At 43.2% G+C, this 20066-nt stretch overlaps 1 protein-coding gene across 3 annotated transcripts in view; it reads right to left on the bottom strand.

Annotated features, from left to right (window-relative positions):
* The window catches only part of NAV2 (neuron navigator 2), a gene marked incomplete at both ends in the record, with an annotated part of 737881 nt that overhangs the window by 207991 nt on the left and 509824 nt on the right, over positions 1 to 20066 (bottom strand). For 2 of the 3 annotated variants that reach the window (XM_080694785.1, XM_080694784.1), the window contains one exon: positions 10998 to 11158. In XM_080694785.1, coding sequence (XP_080550911.1) covers positions 10998 to 11158 — 161 coding nt within the window. Of the gene's footprint in view, positions 1 to 10997; positions 11159 to 19748; positions 19818 to 20066 lie in introns of all 3 variants that reach the window. The other variant, XM_080694783.1, reaches the window with a different exon arrangement.

The following is a 20066-nucleotide window of genomic DNA, read 5'->3' as shown; positions in this document are numbered from 1 at the left end:
AGAACTTGGTAAGTTCAAAATAATTTACTTGAAGTTAAGGGGGAAGTTGTCCCAATTATGCAAACATACAAGAAAAACTCATCTCAAATGGTACACAGACATTACATGAATATGTTGTAAAAAGTTTTTTAGCCCAGTAATTAATTCTAGAAGCAGGTATAGTTTGGAGATAGAATACACCTGGGTTCAATCCCCAGTGCCAAAAACAAACACAAAGAGAGACAGAGAGACAGAGAGACAGAGAGACAGAGAGAGAGAGAGAGAGAGAGAGAAAAGAAAATGAAAGAAAAATAAATTTCATGGTATAAATAACCTATCAAGAATAAAGTGCAAGCTGAGTATGGTGTTGCACACCTATAATCCCAAGGAGGATTATACTTGAGAGGCTGATACAGGAGCATCACAGGTCCGAGGACAGTCTGAGCAACTTAGTAAGGCCCTCAGCAATTCAGTGAGACTGTGTTTGGGAATAAAAAATAAAATAGGGCTGGGATAGAGCTTGGAGGTAGAATACCCCTAGGTTCAACACCGAGTACCATGAGCGCGTGCACACACACACACACACACACACACACACACACACACACACCAAAGAATAATGTACATTTGGGGTGATGGTTCAAAAGTAGAACACTTGCTTAGCATGTGCAAGGCCCTGGGGTTCAATCCCCAGCACTTTAAAATAAATAAATAAAGCACATTTTGGAAGGAAGGAAGGAATTCCAGAGGTGGAGCTTTGGGAAATTCCAGTAAACCCTGGGGGTATGTGGGGCACTCATGAGCAGAGCAAGACGTTCTAGAACCCATTAAAATCACACCAACTCTGCCCTCTGCCTGAGATAATCGAATCCTAGGTTTGAGAGGTGCCTTAAGGATTATCTATTCTGGTCTACCTGCTAATGTCTAGAATGTAATGATCTGGACTCTGAATACTTCTAGGGTCAAGGATCTCTCACTCCTCAGATAACCTGTTCAACTCTGAGAAGACAAAGATGAAAGTTCTTTTTATTTTTAACATGGAGCCCAAGTTTGCCTCCAGGTAATCTTTAGTTCTCTCTATGGCCAAAGAGAGAAGGAAAAGCCAGCCCAGGGTATAGACTTTCATTTCTACAAAGGAGCTGGCTTCTTTCTATTCTACCATTTTCTAAAACAACCTGTCTTCTTAATCATTGTGAGGGAAAAAAAGCAAAATGAGCAAAGGTTACCCATGCAAGCTGGAGCTCACCCTCATGAGGTTCCACCTCTTTACATTTCTGGGTAAGTTCATTTGTAGTGCTTGACTTTTTGCATAAAAGTTACCATAAAATGGAATGATATTTTCATTTTGCTTACTACCGTCTCTTCTACAAGACTGTGGGTTCCATGAAGACAGGGATTGTTAAGTTCTTTATTCAGCGTGTGTGTGTGTGTGTGTGTGTGTGTGTGTGTGTGTGTGTGTGGTGTGTGTGTGCTGGGGCTCAAACCCAGGGCCATGCACATGGCAGGCAAGCACTCTACTGCTGAGTTACACCCCTTTCCCCCCTTTTCACTTTTGATTATCCATTGACTGTTATGATAAATGATGAGGCACCAAATAAATGCCCTTGGATGTATACAATGATATGAAAGAGTTCATGCACATGAGTGTGTAATAGGGAAGACAGAATCGTTTACTTCATATTGTAATACTCTGGCTGAGAATTATTTCATTCTTAAAAGTGGAGCCAAATCTAACATAACTTTCTTCGAATAAAAATCGAGAGCCTTGCAAGGTCCTTCTCTATGGGACTGTTTAAGGATCCATGAACCCACTAGCTGGTTGGCCACCAAAGTGAGGGGGCAGACGGCCTTGTGCAGACCAAGTTTAGCTCAGGCCCGAGGTCACTTTCTCACCACTCAAGACAAAGTTTTTCTACCAGGCCACATGAACCTGGTCACACCCACAGTGTGGAATTTTTCCAGTCCACATTCATTCTCCAAAACTGAGGAAGCAAATGTGGGGAGGCCCTGTCTGGAAGAGAACGTTCAGACAGTCTGCAAGTCATTAGCTTTCCAACACAGGGCCCTGAGGATGCCAGGCTAAGAGATGGACACAGGCACAGACTCCCAGCAGGGGGCAGCAGAGACCCACCATCCCAAGCCTTCTTGGCGCCAAAGGACCTTGTTTTGAAGCTTTTCCCAAGGTGAGTTACTACAGATCAGCCATCTCCCACTCGGGTTTGCTTTTTAGATAAAGCTGTAATTCAACCATCATTGCAAAAGCAAAGGGTGCAGCTGATGCACAGCAGACTTTCTTTACCTATGTTCTCATGAAGAAATGGCCAGGCCCCAGATTGCCACAGAATTTGGCATCTACAGTGTGCAGGACACCTTACCAATCATAAGAATCAGCGTGACCACTGCAGGAGCTGCTGAGAGGCTAGGATGTGAACTGTATCTATAGTGTCCCGGCACAGACTGTGCAGTCGAACTCCGTGTCAATCTTACCACACAGCACACATATGGTGACCACGGTCTTGGAGACGAGAATCCTGGAGGCGCTCTCTCATCTGGCATTCTCATTGGGAGGAGCTGGCTCCCCAGCACATGGGCTGGGTGTTAGCATCCGGCCACAGACACACTGACAGGGTCCTGAAGGCAAGCTCAGCTGAGAGACAGGCACCGTGTCTGCTAGGTTCACTCAAGTCTGAGGATGTCACCTTCTGGGCACAGAGGAGCCTCTATGTGTGCGTCCAGGAGAGACTCCTCATGATGCTGTGGCTGTGACATGGACTGCCAGGTCTCACGGCTCAAGCGCTCTCCTCTGGCTCTGACCAGCATCTCAGCCTCCCACTTGGCACTGTGAACACAGGCCTTACATGCTCACGGGAACGTTCATTTCATTGCATTTCTTCCAAAAATGTCTTCATCCTCAAATGTGAAAACTGTCACACATCCAACTTTGTAGAAGAAAAATATTGTTTTTAAAGAAGAAATTGAAATAAATGACTAACTCGAGCCCTGACTGCAGGTGACACATAGATAAAAATGACTCTGAGAACACTTGGACACGTAAATACTCCCCCTCCTGATGGGCCTTGAAATTAAATTGAATCCATGTATGTGTGACGCTTCCTATATGACAGATGGAAGCAAGAGGAACGCTGAGATTTATCACCTGAAGATCAGATGAACATCAGCCAGTCATTTTCTATTTCTGACACGAGACTAATCAAATAGATATTTCATCTTCCTAAATGATTTATTCTCTCCCCTTTCCTCTACTCGTTCTTCCTGTTATAGAATGCCAGGTTTATTGTATTTTAGAGAAAGGATATATAGCAGAACCATAAGCTCACACATTGGTTTTGAAACCCATTCATATTTAAAGAAAAGCAAACATGGTTATATCCCTCCTATTCTCTGTGACAAAAGGATGGCTCCTACTTTAAAGGTCATTAGATTCACACAGATGATTTTTATGTCTCCTTCTCTGAAAGGTTCTTTCAAATTACACAACAGATCAGAAAATGGGTTCCCAAAGGTGGTCAGAGAGGATACACCATGTGTAATTTCTTTCCCTTTCATGCTGGATTTTAGTGCCAGAGGTAAAAGACAAACGCCGGACTGTAATGCAAATCACTCAGCGGCTCTAGGCAGCTTTCTTTACTATGGTTCACCCTTCTTCCCAACACAACAGCACTCTCATGCACAAATCAACACCAAAGCAGGGTGTGGTGACACACACTTCTAAACCCAGTACTTATGAGGCTGAGGCAGGAGGATTACAGGTTCGAGGCCTGCCTCAGCAACTTAATGAGAACCTCAGCAATTTAGTGAGACCCTATTTCAAAATAAAAAGGGCTGGGGATTTAGCTGGAAGGTAAAATACGCCTGCTTTTAAACCCCAGTACTAATCTCTCCCCCACCCCCTGAAAATAAACAAAGGAAGAGCTGGTTGCAGTGGCGGTGCAAGGTTGTAATTCCAGCATTTGGGAGGCTGAAACAGGAGGATCAAACAGGTTTGAGCTCGGGATGGTGGTGCAGGCATGTAATCCCCACTCTTGGGAGGCGGAGACAGGAGGATGGTGCAGGATCAAAGCCAGCCTCACTACCTTAAGAGACCCTGTTTCCAAATAAAAAATATAAAAATAGGTCTGGGAGTGTAGCCTGGAGGTAGAAGGGTTTCACCCCCAGTACCACCACCCCCCTAAAAAAAACAGGTTCGAAGCCAGCCTCAGCTACTCAGTGAGGCTCTCAGCAACTTAGTAAGACCCTGTTTCCAAATAAAGTATAAAATAGGTCAGGGAGTATACCCTGGAGGTAGAAAAGCTCCTGGGTTCCACCCCCAGTACCACCAAATACAAAATAAAATAATTTAAAAATAAACAAAGGAATGAACAAAGGAAAGAAGAAACAGCAAGCTCTTTAAGTGCCCAGTAGGGAAAGAGTCAAAAGAGGATTCTCCATCGAGGACAAGGGTGAGCTGACTTTCCTTTCTGCCACACCTTGACTTGTATTCCCTCTGTTACCATATCCACACCCCAAAAGGGACACTGCCATCTTTGTTTATCTCCAGCCTACACATGGGATCATACTCCATTCTCTTGTTTTTCATTAGCTCAACTGAAATGAAGTAGTAATGAAAATTTTAAAAATTAAATACAATATGGAATTGAATATTTGTGGCAATAACAGAAAAGACATGAAGACCTATGCAATAGGTAAGTCTACTCACTGTAAGTTGCTGGCTCTGAGAATAAATTTAAGTATGGATATGACAAAATGTACATGTAAATTTCAATGGTTCCCCATTTATTATTTATTTTTGTGGTACTGGTGATTTATTTAACCTAGGGATATTCTACCACCGAGCTACACTCTGTCCCACTCCCTTTTTAATTTGAGACAGGGTCTCACTAAATTGCCCAGGCTGACCTCAAATTTGCAAAGCCCCCACGTGTCTTGGGTTACAGGCATACACCACAGTGCTGGCTCCCTATTTATTGAGTTTCTGCTATATGACAGGCATTAGTCTGAGCGTCTCACTACAATATCTCTCTTTGCCATAACAATGTATTACCAAGGAGTTACTAAGTACTGAAAGACAATCAGGAAGGTAGTGTTCCTAAAGGTAACCAGCAAGAACTGCTAGACAGCAGGGTTCTCAAACTTCGGTGCCCTAAGAATTACATGCGTGTTAAATATAACCTTCTGAGCTCTAACTCAGAAACCTGAATGGAAGGACTAGGTTTGCAAAACTTAGGGATTTGTATCTGTAGCAGTTACCTCAAGAGTGGATGGAAAAGATGGTGCAGCGAATCGTACCTTGAGAGACAATGATCTAGAGGCTTGATCTTAGCAAGGCCTCACCAGATCTTGAGACTTGAGTTCTCCTCTTCGGGTGTGACAGACGTCTGACCATGTTGAGTCTGCTTTCTCTTCAATGACACACAGGTAATGTGTATGCACTATGTCAGTGTGCAAAAACACTTAGGCGTTGTCTTTTAAGTGAGCTCCCATGCATTTGGAGACGTCCCATCTATTCAGTTAGATACCGCCAATCATTTCAGAGCAAAAGGAAACTATGGTGTGAAATGCAAACAAGAAAAACGAGACCTATCTTTACTGGAGGGGCTGTGGCCACCACTGTCTCACTCGTGAACAGCAACCAATGGACCTCACACCATTTCAAAAGGCCAGAGCCTAACAGTTTCCTCATGCATGCAAATGACACCATAATGGCAGTAAACTCAAGCTACCAAAAAAATTAGAAATGTCTACAACCAATAGGAGAGGACAAGGACAGAGAACATAGTCTGGAATAGAAAAAAATTAGAATGCTTAATATGTAACTTCATTAGGGCTGGGGCAGCCTTTTGCCACTCTACAGACAAACGGAATCTCTAAGAGGTGAGGTGACTCCCTGTTGGAAAAGGATGAAGAAAACCTGTTCAGCTTCTACATGCGAATGTGACCTTGGGTTAACCTTCCAACTCAGTTCCCTTGGAAACCTGATAAAGATAGAAAGTCATCCTGTTACTAAGCAACATTGCTCATGGTAAAAATGACCCCTGATTGTTGCACCACATCTGGACTGGGAAGAACCATAAATGAAGTCTAATTGGGGGCACCATCATTTTGTGCTTCTCTGAGTGCTATGACTACGAATTGGACCTAGTCCTATGGGAAACCTTGGAGGTATGCACATGCAGCTGTTTCAAGAGCTATGGGGTTCTGTGAGGCTCTTAAGTTAGTGACTTGTCTGTCCTGTTCAAATCTTATTCTCTCACATTTAAGCTGTTACCTGGGGGTGGCTGGGGTTGTGCACAGGGATGTCTGTGTGCCTGTGAACTACTGTATACACTGTTGCAAAGACAATCTCTAGGGGATGCTGCTATAGCTCAGTGGTAGAGTACTTGCCTAGCATGTGCACAGTTGAAGGAAGAGAAGGAAAAAGAGAAGGAGGAGGAGAGTAGATACTAGTTCATACACCAAAGCATTGTGTGCCAGGATCCTCATTAATGGTAGATGTGGGCAACTTCTCCATCCATCATTCCATCTCCTGATCAGTAACTCAGATATATAACTTACTTCACCAACTATAAAGTGATACATTTATGGAGATACTTAATCAATGACCCCAGAGTTATTCAGACATGACAAGGTCCTGAAGGTTGTAAAACTCTGTCTCCAGCCACATCTGGCTCTTCTCTTCTATTCATGACAGGCAGGGTAAAGAAAGTAAAAGACAGACACAGAGAACAAAGTCCAGAGAACAGAACTCACCAGAAAGTGCAGAAGGCCCTCGTATTAGAAAAATCCTAATAGCTAGTGCAAACTGTAGAAGCCATTCATACTTCATAGCATTTTATTGATGGAGGACCTCAGCTTAACTCTCAGAGGAGAAACTGAGGTTGTGGAAGTTAAGTACCTTGGGAGTAGAGGGCTCGACCTCAAACTCAGGTGCTTTTATACTATGCCAAGGCCATTGGTGGTCACACACAGCAAAGCATCATTAAAGAAGGCCGACTTTTACCAAATGGTATTGTTATTTCAGCTCATCAAAATAATTTACGTCATCTCAAACAATGTGAATATTTTTTGCCCTAGAAAATGATAAAAGTGGTGTCAAGTGTGTAGGGAAATTAGTCTTTTCATACACTGTTGATGGAAAATAGGTATAATCTTTTGGAGAGCAAAGTTTGGAAGTAATAAGACAACTGTAAATGTGAGTCTGCTCTGACGCAGCAATTCTACTGAAAAGATTGTGTGTACATGCAACAAAAATAAGAATATTAATCTCAGTATTCTTTATAATATCAAAAAATTAGAAGCAACCACAAAAAAGTGTTTAAACATTATTAAGGTAAATCTATACAATGGACTATTATACAACTGTTATGAAGAGAACAACTTATATGAATAGATTAGGCTGCCCATGATTTGGTAATTTTATTTAAAATATATAAAACTCTTACCAATATAGTGGTGCGTGTATATGTGGAGAGAGATCCTAAAGAATTAATCAAGTGATTACTCATAGAGCACCTTAGAATACTACGTGGCAAAAAGTAAACACTAGGAAAATTTTACCTTTCAAAATATGACAACATATACACAAATAGACAATAAAGTGCTAAATAGAGGCTATTTCTAGGAAGTAGGACTGCTGTGTCTTGCACACTACCAGGTGGCTGAGTAACTTCCCCGTGCCCCTTGATATGCTTTATTTTGGATGTAAACTGGCTACCTCCAGAGAGATCAAGTTCAAGGAAGAAAACAGGAATCTTGAAAGAGAAGAAAGAAACATAAAATCTCTAAAAGTAAAGTCTTAACACCCTTGATATCAGGATGGTGGAAAAAGAATTAGTAGGAAAAAGACTCAAGCCTGTTCTATCCTCCTTCCCAGTAAGGAGAGAAATGATAAGGGACCGTCCACACACCTGAAGCCACTGTCAATTATATTTATCACTGTAGTTCCCTACAGGACTTTGCAAGCTTCACAACTCACAGAACATTCTCGAACATATTACCTTTTTTCTTTTCTTTTTTGTGGTACTGGGGATGGAACCCAGGGTTATTCTACCTCTGAGTTATACTCCCAGCCCTATTTTTTTAGTCTTATTTTCTTTTATTTATTTATTTTTGGTGGTACTGAGGATGGGACCCTTCTACCTCAGGGCTACACTGCCAGACCTATTTTATATTTTTATTTGGAAACAGGGTCTCATAAGCCAGAGAGGCTGGCTTTGAACCTGCGTGATCCTCCAGTCTCCGCCTCCCAAGGGCAGGGATTATAAGCGTGCGCCACCATGCCCAGTGTCTTTTTTTATTTTTTGAAACAGGGTCTCACTGAGTTGGGAAGCATGTAGCTTAGTAGCTGAGGCTGTCAGGCGTGGTGGCGCATGCTTGTAATCCCAGCATTTGGGAGACGGAGACCAGAGGATCGAACATTATTATCTTACTTGGTCCTCAGAACAGATTTCCCAGGGGAGAGGACAGAGCTAGAGTTCAAATCTTACAAGGGAACCTGGATATGAATTTCAGCACCTAATTACTATTAAAGGCAAGGCACTTACATCTCAGTCTCATTTTCTCTGTCTTGTAACATTGCATCCACAGTATTCACTTTGAGGAATGTTTGTGAAGATTTGGTAAGGTATCAGAACTCAAAGTTCCTGGCATTAAGGTGAATTCACTAAAGATGTATGATTTCTTTTTCCTTCTTGTGACGTGTAAGTCCTTCCCTGGGATGCTGTCTCTACTGGAGTTCACAGCTACAATCCTTTTAAGAGGCCTCCCTGCTCTCTGGCTGCTCAATACACCTATGGGAACCCTGGCCAGGTAAATCAGTGGTTGTTCTAGCACCTAGCCAGGCTGCCCAAGTGGCCCTGCTTCTGGCGCAGGCTTTGGGGCACAGTCCTCTCCCATACCTGTCTCATCCACTAGGAATATCACCTTTATTTTCTCAGGGTTGTGGACTTTGATCTCATCCTTCAGATACCTTTATGACAGCTTCTTCCCACAAGCACAGGACAAGGACAGTGGAATGTACCTAATACCTTCCAGGCTCTTCCCTCATGACTCCACCTGTGCATCTCTAGACAGTCCTTTAACAGGAGAGGCTCCAAGTACTGGTTTTCCAAGGAAAGCACAGCATTATTTTTGGTTCTGAGTCCTCCAGTGTACCTTGGTTCAAACGTAACTCTGCTTCTCCCCATCTCTGGCATGATCTTAGCAAGTACTTAACCTTTCTTTACTTTGGCTTTATCCTTTGCAAGCTGGGATAAGTGAGATGAATAGTAGGTGCTCAAAATATTAGGTTTTACTCACTGATGTTAAAAAACAAAAACTTTTCAGCTGGGTGTGGTGGTTCATGCCTGTAATGCCAATACTTGAGAGTCTGAGACAGGAGGATTGGATGTTTGAGACCAGCCCTAGCAACTCTGTGAGCCCCTCAAGAACTTAATGAGATTGTTTCAAAATAAAAAATTAAATAGGTTTGGGCTGTCGCTCAAAAACAGAATGCCCCTGGTTTCAATCCCTAGTAACACATACACTTTTCTATATATGTACATAAATGCATTGTGAAAGTTCTGGAAGAATATGTATATAATGGTTTATATTGGTAGTCATTAAGAAGAATATAAAGGAGAACTCTAACACATATATTTTTACTATCTTAATAGCATATGCTATTTTTGTAATTTAAGCATACTTTAAAAAAGAATAAGCCAGGAGTGGTGGTGCAAACATGTAATCCCAGCACTAGAAAGGCTGAGATAGGAAGATCATAGGTTCACAGCCAGCCTCAGATGCTTAGTGAGGCCCTCGCAACTTAGTGAGATCCTGTTTCAAAATAAAGAATAAAAAATAGGTCTGGGGGCATACCTTGGAGGTAGAAGGGAAAAAGCCTTAGTTTTTTCTTGAGGCAGAAACCAAGAGATGGATGACAAAGAACCTTGACTGGTTCAGACATCCTGGTATGATTTTAGTGCTGCTTGTGGAGTTCCCAATGCCTTGGTCGGGAAATCTGCCATATAAACGTCAGCCTTTGGAGGGGAAAGATACAGTGATTATCAGACTCTCAGGGGAACCCAGCTCCAAGTGACCCTGGCTTGGAGGAGTGGGTGGTGAGGCTCTGAGCTCAGACATAGCTGGAAGGCTTCCCAGTCTCCCAGGGCAGTTCAGGGACTGAGGCGCAGCTCTCCTGGGTCTCAGGGAAATGGAGGAATATGATTCAGGTAAGCCTTAGAAAGAGTCCACATTACCATGGAGGAAAAGTTTCCAAGAGACTTGAGCATTGACCACTCTGCCTGGAAGGAATGAGGGGGGTCTCTAAATTACCTCAGTTTCCCGATCTCTAGAGATGCAAGATTAAACAAGCAAAAGTGTTTTATTACCTCTATGTAGGACGCCCACATGGCTATCCACCTTTTTCTCTATTCTAAAAGCTCAGGACTATGGAGAGTAAAAATATCACATCCTTTTATGGCAAAAATTGCATAATCGCAACCCCAAGAGCAACGCCGGCTACTCCTTATATGTAGCCGAGATCTTCCCTTGGCCAAACCACATTCCTGTCTTTTTCAAAGAGTGAAAACTCCCTTATTCCAACTCCATGCATGTTATTTCTGATGGGTAAAATGCTTATCAGATCACAAAAGTCATGCCCCAAGAAGCTTGTATTTCTGGAAAACCATCTGATGCGTAGTGTATATTCTATGAAAAATTTATTTTCAAATTTCAAATGATAAATTGCTATCTGTAGCTAGGTGTCTTGTGAGCTCCCACCCAAACAAATACAGTTATTCTTGCTGGCAACTCTCAATATAACAATATTTCCTTCACCATATGAATGCCTCTGTTAACAAAGCTTCTGCCAGTCAAGTACATCTGTGTGGTCCATTCTTATTATTCTAATTTGCAACTTTGATCCTATCCTCAAACTCACCCAAAGGAATGAGACGGTTCTGCTATAAAGAAAAATAAATGAAAAAAAAAATCACGTGTCAAGGCTTGGGAAGGTGACTCACCCTTTTCATGGCTGCTTGAAGGCGGTGGAGGGGAGGTGACCGGTTTGGACTTGTCATAGTTGTTAAAGCTCTGGCTGCGCCGGTTGTTAGCAGTGGCTGATCCGCCGCGTGTTTTGGCATCACTGCCTGCAGTGGACACCCTCGCGGTAGGACCTGGAAGTCTAAAATGCAAAAGCAACAGGGTGATGCATTTGGTCTCAGGAGGACAGCAGTGTATCAGAAGAAGGAATGGCCACCATGCAGGAGGTTAAAGAAATACAACGAAATCATCCCAGACACTGGGTCTGTGGAGGTCTGGCAGTCAGTGGATTTGGTCGAGCCACTACAAACATCTAGGCTAGTAACAACTCCAGCAAGGTCAAAGAGCAAAATGTGAACAGTGTTCTTTTGAGCAAAGAGAAACTTTGAAGGAAAAATATATGAATATGGATGTGCATGTATTAATGTACCAGTATAAATTTCACTAGCATATACAAATATAATGCACCAATACAAAATTTTTTAAAGTACAAAGTTCATCTTCCTTTTTCTTTGGAATGGGTATTCTCACTTTTAAAAAGGTCACGCCATATTAATGTCTTTTCCAATTCTATAACGCATGAAATATAAAGGTCTAACTCTAAACTGTTTACCCTGTTTGCACCTCTGTTCTGGAAGGTATTGAAAATAGTGTTGGAGCTGGGCTTGTAATCCCCGTGCTTGGGAGGCTGAGACAGGAGGATCGCGCAGGTTAGAAGCCAGCCTCAGCTACTTACTGAGGCTCTCAGCAACTTAGTGAGACCCTGTTTCCAAAAAATATATTTTAAAAATGGGTCTGGGAGTATAGCCCGGAGGTAGAAAGCCTCTGGGTTCCACCCCCAGTACCACCCTCCCAAAAAAAATAGTGTTGGAGCCGGGCGTGGTGGTGCACACTTGTAATCCCCGTGCTTGGGAGGCGGAGACAGGAGGATCACGCAGGTTTGAAGCCAGCTAGACTGGTTTAAGAGACCCTGTTTCCAAATAAAAAAAGTATTAAAAAAATAGGTCTGGAAGTGTACCCTGGAGGTAGAAGGGTTTCTAGGAACCCCAGTACCGCCAAAAACAAAAAAAAAGTGTCGGCCATATCCAGGTATGTAGGTATTAAAAGAATGACACAATTAGCAAAGGATGGTGATGTATGCCTATAAATCCAGTACTTGGGAGGCTGAGACTAGAGAATTGCAGGTTGATGGCTAACCTCAGCAATTATTGAAGCAACTTAGCAAGACCGTGTTTTAAAATAAAAAATATAGGGCTGAAGGTGTATCTCAGCTAGAACCCCCCTGAGGTTCAATCCTCAGTACCACAAAAAAAAAGAACAACAACAACAAAAAAAGAAAAGCACACAATTTATAATAATAAAAAAGAGAATTGCTACCACCCAGAACCCAACAACAAGGGTTTGCCTAGTTGCGAACTCTTGTCCAGACATACATGTTCCTTCAATACCTGACGACCTCTCTTAGTAGCATTACTTGGAGGCTGAAGCTCAGCCTCTCTGTACGGTAGATGGACAAAGTCATAATTCTTTCTGCTAAACCATCAGGCTTCAGTTAGCTTGAAGACAAACACACGCTTTCCCTTTAAATAAAACACCTCATTTTGGGTGGCTTTGAAAATAAAGTCACCAGACTTCTTTGTAATGTGTCTAAAAATATTATGGCCTATTTGCTAAAGAGTTAAGGGTAAGACTCCATGAATCAGAATTCTGGTCCAGGGACTTGCTAAGGAGGTTGTTTCCAACAATTAAAGTTGAAAGATGAATAAATGATGAAATATGTAGTTATATCTTTCAGCTAAAACCCATGAACTGTGTTTAAAAGCAACTGGAACCTCAGCAGACCAGCATTAGATCCAGTGATAAGTCTGAATTTTCAAATCATAAAGCTTTCAGCCTTCTCTTTCCATGAAACTCCATAAGCAGCAAAGAAGTCTGCAGTCTGGAAGCATTTTAGATATAAGCAGGCAATCACTTTAAACGTTTTCATGTTGGCGGAGCAAGAAAGATGGTTGCAAAGTAAATAGGGAACATGAGCTGGTGTGAGAAGACTGTAAAATGTATCAAGTTAAGCAGAAGCTGGCTCAATTCCCTGCTTGGGAGCTGGGAGGGATGGAGGAACTCACTCTGCCCCCAGCAAGCAGCAGGGAGGTATTTAAGGTATCACTTCCCATTGCACCAGGAGAATTTGTTCCTCCACTAATTCGCTTCCTCCTAATTGGAGAGAGTATTCACAAAGAATCGGGTGCAAAAACCCCGTAGCACCACTGCCTATTTCTGAGGCCCAGATGTGCCTAACGCAATATGTCAAGTAGCACCAGCCACGGGATCTTAGTACTACCCTCTTGGTTCTGCTTCCAGTGCAAGCAGTGTCCTGCAGATCTTTCAAGTCAGGGTTATCTAAGCACTCACATTCAAAGGTAGAGCTTCTGCAGGTGAAGGCACTGGGCTCTTTGGGCTGGACTTATTTAATCCACCCACAGTCTGCAGGAGTCTTGCTCCCTACCAGGTAGTCGTAGAATAGGATTATGGACTGTTCAGAAGGCGACGTCACAGCAATGGTATTAAGTGGTCCAGGGTAACATAGGTCACAACATTCTGCTTCAGTGGTGGAATTTGCAAAAGACGGGGAGGCAGAAAGCAATTAGGAGGAGCAGATGTGTTCCTTTAGAAGTTGCTTGAGAGTCTCCATTGTGTTGGTCCTAGATTGGATCTCAGCAGATTTTAGGACAACCTCGGGATTCAAGAGCATAGAAAGAATAGGACAGGTATCAGTCTGAATCAGGTAGGCAATTAGTCCTCTGTGATGCAGAATGGCGTAATGAACAGATACAGGTCTTTCCACTGATGAGCCTTGGCACTAGACTCACAACATCTGAGATACATTGAACTCTGGAATAATAGTAATAATACTAATAAACCACTGAGTGGGATAGTTGCAAATTTAAAATGGGACTTAACGTCTGGTCTGCTGTAAGTACTCCATGTATGCTATTTCCCCCTTCTCATCCTCTCTGCTACACAGACTGATAACGAAACTGGACACTGTCATAAAGGAAATATACAATAGCACAAGAAAGAATTAGATAAGAAAGAAAATTTATGGATTTAGTGCAAAGAGAAGTAGAAAAAACCCCAACATCTGAGTTCAACATTTTTAAAGACAAATTTTGTAGTTTACCTAGCTAAAGAACATTCCAGAAGAGAAACTACATCTTAAACTGACTGCAACCTTATGTTTGGGGGGCTTCTGAGTTACCTATGGGCCCCATTCTCTGAAATACTCCTGGTTTGGGATTACAGAAGCTAGTTCTGGGTTTCCCATGGATGGTCATGGTCAGATTCTCTTTAATGATTTTTTTTTTTTTTGGGCGGGTATGGAGATGGAACCCAGGGGCACTTGACCTCCGAGCTACACCCCCTGCCCTATTTTTTTATTCTTTATTTTGAAACCGGGTCTCACTGAGTTGCAGAGGGCCTCACTAAGTAGGTGAGGCTGTTCGCAAACCGCGATCCTCTGGTCTCAGCCTCCCGAATGCTGGGATTACAAGCATGTGCCACCACGCCTGGCTAATGATGCTTTTTTTTTTTTTGAATGGGAGTGGAATATCCTTCAAATAGCTGCAGAGTTGTGCCATGTCTTCTAGGACATGAATAAGGAGTTCTTGAGGGCTTTGAAGACAGCTGATTATTAGAGACAGGTTAGCACATAGCTGCCAAAGGCCAATACAAAGTTCCAGCTGGCTCCTGTCACCCACAAGACACCTGAGTTGGAGCACTCCCTTAACTTGGGTAATTTATTTGAAGTTTCAGAGAGAATCAACACTGACACTATTTTGTAAAATTTGGGTTCTGTTGTGAATGGGCTCCAACAATTACTTGCTCCAAAGTTAAAAACCTTCCATCCATCTGAAATTTTTAGCAAAATTAACCTCATATATATAAAAACTATGGATGAATATATGGTGGGTAGGAGATAGGAACTCACCCATGAGGGAATCAAAATACCCTTGGGCACAAAGAGTAAATTCACAAGCTGAATGAATTCAGACTGAATTTTAAGTACAGGATTTCAAGTATAGGATTTCAAAGGCAAAGGCTACCACGAAAACTTAAGATACCTGAGCAAGTAGGAGACACCTTGGACTTTGTTTAAGCTGAAGAAGGGGGGAGGAGCTAGCATGCTCCCTCTTATATAGATCTTAAGGGATGTTTGACCCCAGCTGACATCCAGATCACATGTGCATTGATACAATAAAGCATGGTGGCGCACGCTTGTAATCCCTGCGCTTGGGAGGAAGAGACAGGAGGATCGCACAGGTTCGAAGCCAGCTGCGCGCGTTGGCTTAGGAGACCCTGTTTCCAAATAAAAATGTAAAAATAGGTCTGGGAGTTTAGCCCGGAGATAGAAGGGCTTCCAGGAACCCCAGTACCACCAAAAAAAAAAAAAAAAAAAAAAAAAAAAGCCAGGCCTGGTGAAGCACGCTTGATACAATAAGCACAGCTCAGAAGTAATTCAGAGAAGAAAGGGGAAGAAATTGAAGGCTGGCAGGATAGTCAGGGAAGGTTCAATAAGAAGAGATTTGGCTTGTTGAATGGGAATATAAATAGAAGACAAGGGAAGGGAAGAGCACACCCTGCATAGAGAAAGCCTGCCAAAAGTAGAGAGAAAAGAGTCAGGGTGTTCTGCACTTGGGGGATAGAATAGATGGGAAGAAGGCTAGAGGAGCAAGCGAGGCCAGGGAAGGGAAGACCTTGTAGGTCATGCTACAAAAGTTGGACTTTGTCCCACTCTTTAGAGAAGAGGAGGCCTAGAGCAGAGCTGGGAGTTAAAAGCAGAATATCTTCTAGTTTACCAGTGATGCAGACCTGAGGCCTCTGGCTAAACATTTTGAAGTTCATTAGTGTTAACATCCTTGTGCATCATGGGAACTTGTATTTACCCCAGCCCAGAAGCATGTGCTGTCAGGAGCATTGGAATCTCGACCTGCTGAGAAATCTTGCCCACGTGGAACAGCTGCAGGAGCCACAACAGATACTGCCTGCTGTGTCTTCCTCCCTGAAGCAGAGCAGCGAGGAAGCAGCCCTGTGTCGTTCACAGCACCAGAAGTACCCTACATCTTCCCAGCATGAGGATCTTGACCTCTCACGGTCATTCCATGTCCAAACACATTTCAAAATGACAGAGGGCACACATGGGTTCTTTGAAACATACACATCTTGCGTTCTTTGAAAATTAAGTTTAAGGGAAGTGGTGTAAGAAAAGGGCGGGAGAAAAATCCTGCTATTAGAGCCACGATCGATTTCTCCAACGTTGCAGAACCAAGCAGGCAGGGCAATAAAACTGTCATCTGCTGCACGTAACTTACAGGGGTACCCCTCTCCTCCACTCCACACGCTGTACGTGCTGGCGGGAAGAAAGCAGTTCTTCTCCCCGAAACCACTTCAAAGGCTGGAAGCAGAGGGGCGCCCTTCCCAGGAAGGATGGCAGCTTGCATGCACATGCTTGGGGGGGGGTTCATAATCAGAGATGCTTTTGCCAGACAAGATGATTAAATGCTAAATCCCTCATATCCATGGCATCTGCTTTTCAGCAGCTTGGCAGAGAAGACTGAGTGCTAACCCCATCGATTCTGCTCTACCAAACAGTCATGTAGGGATCAACTCGGTGGGACTCGCTAGGGAGGCAGCCTGCTTGCCTTACCTGGCCCAGATCAACCCCAAATATTAATCTTACCACATATCTGCTATTTAGGGTTACATTACTATATGCCAGGTATTCTAGAATTGAAATGATTTGATTTGTTCCTCATGGCACTGGGACAGAAGCACGATTACCTTGTTTTACCAGTATGGAAATGCAGGCTCATAGAGACGACGTAAGTGATGAGTGTGTTTCTTTACCTCTCTTCTCTTCTGTCTCACACAGGAGAGTAAGACTAAATAGCTGGGACTCACCACTGGATGCCAGGGGACAATAATATGGCAGAAGGCTGAAATCTATGGACACCATGGTCCATTCCCTTCATGCACCCTCCCATACACCCACGCTCAAGACTGAGGCTCCACTCTGCTCAGCATCCCTGTTGCCTGCCAAGGTGCTTGCCTCCAGCAGGTGTTCAATCAGTGTTTGCATTTCAACAAGAGACCTTTTTCCAGGGCTCTGGGGAAAGTGGCCCCCTCAAGCCAGAAAGGAGTTAAGGTACCTGTAGACAACCAAAATTTAATGCTACCTTTAGTGGTACTTAGTCAGCTAAAATATTAATAATAACAACAACAACAATAATAATAGTTATTATTAGTATTAGTAGTAGTAATACTAGGGATTGAACCCTGGACATTCTACCTCCCAACTACACTCACAGCCCTATTTTATTTTTTATTTTGAAACATGGTCTTGCTAAGTTGCTGAGGCTGGCTACAAACCTGTGATTCTCATGTTTCCACCTCTTAATCAACTAAAATTCTTATCAGGATTCTGCTCAAGGCTGGGGTTGGGGAAGTGGAGGAAGGGAATACACAGAGAAATACTAAGCAAATAATGAAACAAAGAATATCCCTTAACTGGCTTTGGCAGGGACCCAAAATGCACCCCAAACAAACTCTAGGTGAATGATGAGATCCAGAATCAAGGCCAGACCTTGGCTTATGGTGAATCTAGAAGCTCTGTACCCAGCACAGGGTGAAGGCAGGGGCAGTATAGACACATCCTCATCTTCCAGTTTTTCCTCCTGCCTCCTTCCATCATCTGGGACAGATAACAAATCATGCATGGGCTGGGCATGTGCTTCTAATTAGATATTTTCCCAGCTAGCTCCTGTTTTCTTTATCTTCCAGGATTGAGCACATCGTGGGAACAGACACTGGATTTCAGATTTCCTCCAAGTCACCCTCCCCTTTCCTTTCATATGTATGTGCATTTGCATGACACTCAAATTAACTGGGAACAGTTGCCAGAGCTCTGGTGCCTGCCTGGGCTCAGGCTTCCTGCTATTCAACAGGGAAGGCAGTCAGTCTCCGGCATGGCTACCAGAACAATGACAGTCTTAGGTTCCCTCCTGGCCTACTGGCCAGGAACTCTGCATAGGTATCCTGAAGCACAGTACCGTGAAATTCCTCTTTCACCAGCCAGGCTGATCCAGGGTTGGGTCTCCCCATATGCAAGCTCTTCAGAAAAGCAAATTCTGATTTTAAAAGGGATGTAGTAGCCAGAAATGGTGGTAGATGCCTGTAATCTTAGTACTTGGGAGGCTGAGACAGGAGGATAGCGGGTTTGAAGCCAGCCTCAGCAACTTAGTGAGACCCTGTTTTGTTTCCAAATAAAAAGTAAAATAGGGCTGGGGGGAGTACTCAGAGGCAGAATCTGGCTCAATTCCTACTGCCAAAAAAGAAGAAGAAGAAAGAAATATAGAGAAAAAGAAAACAAAAACAAAAGGGACCTAGAGCTTGGCATAGCAGGGTAAACAACAGATGATCTGTCCAGACGTGTACATGAGCAAAGTCAAAAATGTGGGGCGGCTTTCCCTTTACCTTTAGGTGAGAGTTCAGTGACAAATAAATGCAGGCCCTAGTCACCATGAGGAAGGGTTCTACCCAGCAGGACTTCTGAGGAAGACTCAGAGTGATGATTTTTAAAAATAGCTCTGGCATATAAATTCCAGAATTCAAGAGGAAAAAGGAGGGAGGGTTACAGGACAATCATAATCTCTTCTAAAAGCAGTCTGTCCCAGTCTTGTCCTGACCTGCTCATTTCTATCTAGCTGCCTAACAGGAATGGTGTAGCCTAAGGTTTGCACTGAGGGTTTGGAGGTGAGACCATACGGGTTCAAATCCTGCTCTGTTCACTTTCTGTGTGACCTTGGGTAAATTACCTAATTTCCTAAATGTGCATTTCCTCATCTCTAAAGTGGAGTCATAACATGAGCTATCTCATGAAGACTGATGTGAGATTTAGATAATGCATTCAAATTGGTGCACTCAATAAATGTTAGTAGCTCAAGCCTTTAAAATAAGAGTAGATACAAGAAGGTAACTGGCTTTTCCTAAACCCCAGAATGCATCCTAGGATTCAGGACAGGGTGCAGTGGACAGGCCAAATACAAACCAAGAGAACTAGTTAGTCATCAGACTCATTTATTTTCTCTTTCAGGAAACTGAGGAAACCTCTCCACGGTATAGAGGTGCACCCAGAAACAAAGACAAGGCAGAGATGCCCACTGTTTTCTATTCATGCTTGTGATCTTTATAACTCCAGAGAAGACCAATCCCACATTAGTAATTTTAACGATAGCAAGAAAGCACAGCACACGTGAATGAGATGCAGGTGAGGTAGGATCAGGGCCAGGAGGAAGCAGGGAGCAAACTCATCATAAAATTGCCACGAAAACTACCTAGAAACTCACCTCTCCCGAAATCTGAATGGACTCTGATGACAAAGCAGCCAAGGACAAAAGCCAGGTGAGAAACATCACCAACACCTCAGACTCGCTTACACACACCCACGCACGATGCACACACTCACGCACGCGTGCACTCAGCGCGGCCGCGGCCGCTTTTAAAAGTCCCCACCACCAGGTCATCAGCCGAGCATGTTTGGCTTTCTGGAACTGCAAACATATTTTTGCAAACTGCAAAAATAGGGAGAGGAGTCAAAAGGGAACAGCCAGAGCAGAGGGAGCCAAGGAGCAGAGGGCTGGGCTTAAACCATGCTTTGCAGGACACAGAGAGACTCTAACCTAGACATCTTTTTCTGACCCAGAGTGAAGCGGATGATTTTGCTTTGAGATGAGTCCTTGGAAGATGCACTGCGTGACAGAAAAGAGAAAAGTGGAACCGATGAGTGAGGAGAGAGAAGAAATGTTAGGCACACACATAAGTAATAAGAGTCTTAGGACAATGAGGATGTTCCTAACTTTTTCCCTCTGCCTACATTTTTTCCCCCTGGAGATAATTTTTTTTTAATTTTTTCCTTCTGGCTCTAAGTTTACTGATTCAGTATAGTTCCTACATGAGGAAATTGCAATCAAGATTATTTAAGGACCTGTAAGTTCTTT

The sequence above is a fragment of the Muscardinus avellanarius genome, assembly GCF_963383645.1.
Source record: "Muscardinus avellanarius genome assembly, chromosome: 1".
Classification (NCBI taxonomy): domain Eukaryota; kingdom Metazoa; phylum Chordata; class Mammalia; order Rodentia; family Gliridae; genus Muscardinus; species Muscardinus avellanarius.
This window is presented reverse-complemented; position numbering and strand designations above follow the sequence as displayed.